The sequence below is a fragment of the Myotis davidii genome, unplaced genomic scaffold, assembly GCF_000327345.1.
Source record: "Myotis davidii unplaced genomic scaffold, ASM32734v1 scaffold353, whole genome shotgun sequence".
NCBI classification, from domain to species: domain Eukaryota; kingdom Metazoa; phylum Chordata; class Mammalia; order Chiroptera; family Vespertilionidae; genus Myotis; species Myotis davidii.
The window spans coordinates 130668-139187 of record NW_006284335.1 but is presented as its reverse complement, the minus strand read 5'-3'; the positions used below and the strand labels follow the sequence as shown (position 1 = coordinate 139187).

The window sequence follows — 8520 nt, the reverse complement described above, 5'->3', positions numbered from 1 at the left end:
TCCTTGGGCTTTTTAAGAAACAATAACTTTCTATTTCTAAGCCTACTCTATCATAGGGACAGTCTTCTTTGTAACAAACTCAGACACCAGCATCATTTCCACATTAACGATGGATGTAAATTCCTTTAGAGCTGGAAACCTGGAATTACTTGCAAAGGACAAAATATTTCTCAATCTTGTTTATTTGACCAAGCTCTTCAGTAGCTGTTTCAATTTGAATTAAACTTCAGTAAAATACAAGGAATTTAAAAGTCACACCATACTTTATACTAAAAGAATAAAGATTTTTATTAAGCATTGTAAGTTGCATTCAATAGCCTTCAATACACCACACCACAACCCATCTACAATCAGTCAAACCCAACAGCAGTTCATTCTTGCACAATCCATGAGTTAGGGCAAAACTCCCTTCAACTTACAGTAAGATCCTACTCAGGTCTTGCGGGCAGGGATTGGGGAATTACATCTCGTTTCTGATCACTAATGTGTGATGAAGAGCATCAGGAGAATTATATGAAAACGAATAAGAAGTGATTCTGATTTCAAAGTACATTGTTTGGAAACATTAACAAAAACATCAAATGATATAAGTATACCTGCTTCTACTAAATTCTTGATGGGAAAGTTCTCAAGAACAAGCAATTTGTTTCCTGCTACAGAAGGGGGGGGGGAGGATTAAAGATCAAAGGGATTTTTTTTTTGTTTTTCACAGAATTTCATATTTTGCTAATATGAAGGAATAAAACAGCAACAAAGAACAGTAATGCATACAGCAGTGAATACACCAGGGTAATGTTGATATTCGAAACAGCTAGATAATTTTGGGGTGTTTTAGAATAAATGCAACAGAGGTCAATAATCACAAAATTTTAAGGTTAGAGCAAGATCAGTCAATGACTAAACAGAGTTAACATCTTTTATAGAACTATTACTGATTATTAGCATTTTTGTTTTGCAAATGGGCACATACTGGTAAGAATGGAAGAAAGGACAATAACATGCATAATATTAACTACACACTTTAAAAATTATGAACCATGCAGAAGTTTAGCTCAAGTAGTAGCACTAATGGTCTACATTCGATTCAAAACCACATAGTTCATTGATCACAGATGCATGGTATTTAAGTCACAAAAAGTTTCAGAACACATTGTATTGATTTTGAAAGGTCATTTGTATCTTCTATGATTTCAACTTTATCTCCATTTAACTTGCTTGTAAAGTATGTATGATGTACTGTATTTAAAATCAGCAGAACGGCAATATTACTCTATAATTTTTTGTTTTGATAGTTGCACTTTTTCTTTTAACACAAAAGAACCACATCAACAGTGATGAAATTTAAGTAAGAAAGAAAAACTGTGGTTGTGCCTTATTTCTTTCATAATCATAAAATCAAAGCCTTAAACAAAGCTTTCTTGTGAACAGTAATGCAAAATCAAAGATAATGGCATACATATGGTGCCAAATGCTAAAAATGATATTTTAAGCTATATATACTTAAAGACTGCCAAAATTTGTTTTCTTTATAGTTCAAGAAACACAACTATAGGCTTTTGTCATAACCAGTTTAAACTTTGTGTGTACTTCATTTTAAGAGTGGGAGTCAAATGCTCTTCATTTTCTTTCTCTCTTTGTTTATTGTAGCATTTTGACTACAACTGGTTAAAACTAAAAATGTGTTTTTTAAATCTCTGATATCAAAGAGGGATCCGAATTTCCAAAGTCCTCATTTTTCTCTTACGGAAAGGAAAAAATGTACATAACTGTAGGCTCTCTTTCTCTCCAGATATTCCTAAATCCTTACCCTTCCAGCATCCTTCACCCTCTATAAAAAATAAGTTTATTCTTCTTGCTTTAAGACAGCTGCCTCCAGAGCATCAGCTCCACGGCAAGCACTGTCTGTGCTTAGTGCATTTAAGTGAGGATTTGTATTGCACGTCTTAGAGTCATTGTTCAAGGCACTTTCCGAGTGGCTGGGGGCCCTGGTGTCACCTGCACTCCCATTCATCTGGGAAGCTGGCTTCTCAGCCACCACTCCATTTTCAGCCAGGGACCCGTCTGAAGATATGGCGGAGGACTTGGATTCCCCGGATCGCGACTTCAGTTCTTTGGCCACTTCTTCTGCTGAAGCAGCATAAGGAGGCTTGCCCTGTTTAAAATGAATTACACAGCGATTAGCAACTCTTGATAAACAGTGGGAAACGGGGGTGCTAACGAGGCCTAATGATACTCACTGCAGATTCAAGAATAGAATACTGTGTATGTACTTTATTTTTTAAAATAGATTTTTATTTTTTATAACATTTTAATGTTTTTCTTGATTTTAGAGAGAGAGGAAGGGAGAGAGAAACATCAGTCAGTTGCCTCCTGCACGCATCCCAACTGGGAATTAAATCCACAACCTGGACATGTGCCCTGACCGGGAATCAAACCCACCACCTTTTGGTGTTTGGGACAACGCTCCAACCATTGAGTCACACTGGCCAGGGCAGTGTATGTACTTTCCTCTACATTCTGTTATATACTCCATACACTCTGTTAGTCTGTATACACTCTGTACATTGTTATATATACTCAACATACATCCTCTACACTGTAACAGACTCTGTCTTCGCTTCTGATTGACCTGCATCTGGCAGAAGCTTCTCCATCTCAGCAGTTCCTCCTGTGTCCCCATCCCTCAACTTCCCTGTAGTTAATGTGCTGACGATGAGGGAGATCCCCACTTGAAGAGCACTGGGTCATTTAAAGTAAAAAAGGTCCCTCAATAAGTCTACTCTGAAGTTTCAAACTACACCTGTCCTGCACATGACCTCCAATGGGGTATCTGCACGTAACAGGCAGCAGGGACATCCATTCCTACTGGGAAATGAAGAAATGACACAATCATTGCTGGGCAACCTCGGCAAGAAGGAAGTCTGCACTGATAATCGCTATATGTGTTTGTGGCTTATTTCTTCTGAAGGGGTCTTCCCCTCTTCCTAACAGATTTAAAAACAATTCTCTGGAAAAAAAATGAACATTGAGACTGACTCAGCACATTTCCTCTCTGTACGGAACCATGAAGACAGACTGAGCTCTTCCAGTTGCTTACTTCCTAGAGCATGGGTTTCTCAACCTGACATCACAGCATTTTGGACCTCATCATTCTGTCAGGGGCTGTCTGTGCACTGTAGGGAGGTTAGAAGCATGACTGGCCTCTGCCCACACAAGTCCACAGCACTTGCAGCCAAGCTGTGACAATTAACCCTGTCTCCAAACAAAGCCAGTGTCCCCTAGAGCTGACATGGACAGGGCTGAGACCCACTGTCAGAGACTGACAGTTGCTGAAGAAAACATTAATGGTCTTTACCTTCAAAAGGTCATTGTTCAGATAAGAAAACAGAGGCTCAGAATAGGTAAGCTGCTTAGAGGTCTTCCAGCTCCACATCCCATCCCCTTTCAACACAAGATGGTGATGCATCTAGTGCCTTCTAGTCCTTTCTACTCTGAGAATCGGGGTGTTTGGTTGAAAATAAAGACCACCTGCTCAGCCCAAATGGAGTTGAAGATGCCCATCACCCTTGTATTAGGGACGATTCTTCTATACCCTCTGGGCTCCATATGTCCCACACTGTCTTCTCATTTTAGTTTTCAATCCTAGAATTCAGAAACACTGATATAAACTTTTCCAGAGGTCTATACTATAGTGATTTTCTTGGAACCTTGAGATAAATATAAAAATATAGGACAAATAAAATATAGGAGGGCTAAGCAGGGACAAAAAAATGATACTGAAGATCTCCAGTACATGCTTTCAAACCTCAAAGCCTTCACTCAGTCTCTCAGGAAAAAGTCCACTTGCTGGACCAAGCACACACCTGTGGTGGTACTAGCAGAGGTGGTAGGCAGCCCCTCACACCCTCACAGACGCCTGCTGCAGGAACTGGGTCAGGGGGCCGTTTGGTGGTGGTGGTGGTGTGTGTGCGCACAGAGGATGCAACAGGAATGAGAAGGAATGCCAGCTTGTACTGCTCTCTACAGTCCATTCTTCCTGCAAACCGTGGACACTGTGAGGCGTGCCCCCACCAAGTGACCACAAGCACAGGGTGGCACTGCCTGCTCTGCACACATCCTCTTAGAGCTGGCCCCACCAGGATGGCACCAACAGAGACAGGAGGACAGCTCAAAAACTCTCAGGAGACAAGCTGCCCTTCATTTTCTGTCCTTCTCAAGATACAAGAACACTAATGTCACCTAAAATGAGCAACCAAAAGTACCAAAGTGGAACCACACGTACTGCCATTATAGAAAAACTAGAGGCCTGGTGCACAGAGAGATTCTTGCAATAGGCCTTCCCTTCCCCTAGCTGCCTGCACCAGTTTTCCTCCAGCATCCGGGACCCAGGCCTTCACTCTGGCCAGAGCCTTTAGTCTTCACTGCTCCAGCCAGAGCCTTCAGTCTCCACTCCGCTGCTTCGTGCCTACAAATGCAAATTAACTGCCATCTTTGTTGGGTTAATTTGCATACTCTCCTGATTGGCTGTTGAGCACAGCAGAGGGACAGTCAATTTACATGTTTGTCCATTATTAGGTAAGACTAGAGGCCTGGTGCACGGATTTGTGTACCAGTGGTGGTGGTGGTGGTGGGGGGTGTCCCTCGGCCTCGCATGCGGACATTCCCCAAGGAGTCCTGGGTTGCAAGAGGGTGCAGGCCAGGCTGAGGGACCACACCGGGGCCGGGGAGGGACTGCGTGAGGGCTCCAGAGCATGTCTAGCCCATCTCACCCAGTCCTGATTGGTTGGACCCCAGCAGCAAGCTAACCAACTGGTCAGGGCGTCTTCACCCTGGTGGTCAGTGCACGTCATAGCGACTGGTTGAAAGGTAGGGAACAGCCTATTAGGCTTTTATTATATAGGATAAGGAAAGGACCAACATTCCTTTAGACCAGCGGTTCTCAACCTGTGGGTCGCAACCCCTTTGGGGGTCAAACGACCCTTTCACAGGGGTCACCTACGACCATCAGAAAACACATATATAATTACATACTGTTTTTGTGATTAGTCACTATGCTTTAATTATGTTCAATTTGTAACAATGAAATTGGGGGTCACCACAATATGAGGAACTGTATTAAAGGGTCGCGGCATTAGGAAGGTTGAGTACCACTGCTTTAGACAATGAAATATGGCAGAAAGGCATGTCCATAACGGCCAAGACTGCTTCCTCTGATTTCAAAATGGGTTGTGACAGGACAGGACATACACCGATAAAACCAAGAAAAGCTAGGAAGTGAGGTGAAAATTTTAGGGAAGAATTCAAAATAAGAAAAGATTATTCAAAAAAAATGAAGACTAAACTAGAAGAAACACACCACATAACATTATAAAATACCCAAAGAAGGTGAAAAGGAAGAAAAATTTTAAAATCAGAAACAAAGAGAGAAATGCAAATCAAAACTACATTTGATACTACTTCATACCATCTGGGATGGCTAAACTCAAAGAAATAACAAAAAATGTTGGTCAGAATGTGGAGGAACCAGAACCCTTAGACATTTCTGACAGGAATAGAAAAAATGTGCAGGCACTTTGGAAAAACAGTTTGGTGGTTCCTCAATTAGTTAAATTTACCTACCAACCAAGAATTCACTCTTACCTATATACCCAAGAGAACTGAAAATGTGTACACACAAAAATGTGTCCATAATGACTTTAGTTAACTATACTGTATTGTACAGGTTGGGGCAAAAATGGGTTTATAGTTGTGAGTACACAAAACACAGTTTATTCTTATTTATTGTTTATATTACTTTTCATATGAACTATAAATCTACTTTTGCTCCACCCTGTATATTTGAAGGTTGCTAAGAGAGTAGATCTTAAAAGTTATTACAAAAAGAAAAACTTCTTTAATTATGTAAGATTATGGATTTTAACTAGAACTTAATGTGGTTATCAATTTGTAATACATATAAACTAGTGGCCCGGTGCACAGATTAATGCACATTGAAAGGGAATTTGGTGCAAGTGAACCAGATTCAGGGATGACAGGGTCCCTACCGGTTGGAGCATCTTCCCCATGGTGGTCATTGTGCGTCATCGCTACCGGTCAAACGGCTGCTTAGGCTTTTGTATATATAGATATTGAATCATTATGTTGTATACCTGAAACTATTCATAATAGCCTCAAAATAAAAAAAAACTGAATGCCCACACACCGATAAATGGATAAACAAAGTGCAGTCCATGCACACAATAGAACAGTGATGGCGAACATTTTGAGCTCAGAGTGTTAGCGTTTTGAAAAACCCTAACTTAACTCTGGTGCCATGTCACATATAGAAATTTTTTGATATTCGCAACCATAGTAAAACAAAGATGTACATTTTTGATATTTTATATATTTAAATGCTATTTAACAATGAAAAATCAACCAAAAAAATGAGTTCGTGTGTCACCTCTGACACGCATGTCATAGGTTCACCATCACTGCAATAGAACATAATAATGAAAGGGAATTAAGTGCTGGTACATGCCCCTTATGCATTTACATGAAAGGTACAGAGAGCAGATACACGGTTGTCAGGGGTAGAGGGAGTTTGGGGTGGGAGTAGTGACTTGCTTATGACAATGGTTCTCAACCTGTGGGTCGCAACCCCTTTGGCGGTCGAACGACCCTTTCACAGAGGTTGCCTAAGACCATCCTGCATATCAGATATTTACATTACGATTCATAACAGTAGCAACATTACAGTTATGAAGTAGCAATGAAAATAATCTTATGGTTGGGTCACAACATGAGGAACTGTATTCAAAGGGCCAGAAGGTTGATAACCACTGGCTTATGAGTATGTGTTTCTTCCTAGAATGATAAACTACCTCATGACGTTGAGAATTGTACACTTTAAACAAGTGAATTGTACGTTTTGTGATATATATATATATATATATGAAAAGATAAAAAATCAAGAGTGTGACAAACACTGAAGATGGACCCTGAGAACCAGGGTAACAGGAGCACCAGAGATTTGAAAAAGCAAAGAAAAAGCACAGAAATGAAAAACTAGTCATTCAAGAAAACTTCCTGATGCAAATCAAGATTTAAAGTTGTGTTTGAAAGAGCTTGTCCTGTACTGAGCACATGGACCCAGAGCAACCACCAGCAGGACGCATCACTAAACTCTGACAGAAAAAACAACAACATTTGGACATTTAAGCCAAAACAGCAAATGGCTTTAAAGGGAAAGACAATTAGATTACTAACAGTCTTTGGCAGCAAAGCTTTATAACAGGAGAAAATGACACCACAGATGCTTTAAGATACTTGGGGAGCAAGATGTGAGTCAATGTTTCAAAGAACAGAATACCCTGCTTTAAGCTCTTCACTTTATGTTTCATTTTTACAAACTGAAGGCAAGACCCGCCCCCCCCACCCCCCGCCCCAGCAAAAAGATGACAACTCTCTTTGTTGCAGGTACTCACTTTATTGCAGTGGTCTAGAAAAAAACCCACAATATCTACAAGGTATCACTATGTTAGGAAAACAATGACTAGTATTTTCAAACTGAGTATTTGTTCCCTAAGTCCTCACTGAGGAATGTACTAGAGAAAAAGCATCAGAGGGACAATATAGACCTGCAGACATAGACTGTGGGTCCTGGATGCACAGATGTATGTAACCTGGACAGATGAGGCTAAAGGAAGAGTGAAGCAGGTCACTGCTGTAAGCTGAACAATGCAGGCAATAACCACAACTATTTTTTTTTAAATGCAAGAATTATAGGACATATGCCAACATTTCAGTTGTCCTCAGTGATTGTGTTGGTGATGGCAGTATTAATGTATTGAGCTGCCAGTGTGTACAATATGGAATCTACACTAACAAAAGACAAACATGCAAATTGACCGTACCTTTGCTACACCTTAAGCCACACCCACCAGCCAATCAGAGCAACTATATGCAAATTAACTCAACCAAGATGGTGGCTAGCAGCCACAGAGCTGGAGCAAGCAGGAGGCTTGGTTGCCCCAATGATGGAGGAAGCGAAGATTCCCAGCTGCCGTGGCAGCTCTGAGCTCCACTCAAAGCAACAAAGTTTTAATTATTGAACTTAAACAAACCCCAGATACCTGCTTTCAGCCGGCCATGGCCACGGAGCTGGAGTGAGCAGGAGGCTTCCCTCCCGCCCGCCTGGCTGGCTCTGAGCTCCTCTCAAGGCTACAAAGTTTCAATTACAGAAAGGTAAATAAATCCCATAATAATAATAAAAAAAAAAGATTAAAAGGAGAGGCTGGGAGCTTCTATCGCCAAGGGGCTTGGTCAGACTGAAAATGGCCCTCAGCCCCTCACCCAGAATGGCCAGGCACCCCCACACTGAAGCGGGTGTGACCAGCTACAAACACCCATCATCCCCTCACCAGGCTGGCCAGGCATCCCAGCGGGACCCCCACCCTGATCCAGGACACCCTTCAGGGCAAACCAGCTGGCCCCCACTCATGCACCAGGCCTCTATCCTATATAATAAAAGGGTAATAT

General features: G+C 41.3%; 1 protein-coding gene across 2 annotated transcripts in view; it reads right to left on the bottom strand.

Moving 5' to 3' along the window:
• Positions 1 to 263: 263 nt before the first annotated feature.
• Positions 264 to 8520, bottom strand: part of FAM120A (family with sequence similarity 120A) — a 112174-nt gene continuing 103917 nt past the window's right edge. For both annotated transcript variants that reach the window (XM_006754437.2, XM_006754438.2), the window contains one exon: positions 264 to 2152. In XM_006754437.2, the coding sequence (XP_006754500.1) occupies positions 1844 to 2152 (309 nt within the window). In that variant the 3' untranslated portion in view covers positions 264 to 1843. The remainder of the gene's footprint in view (positions 2153 to 8520) is intronic.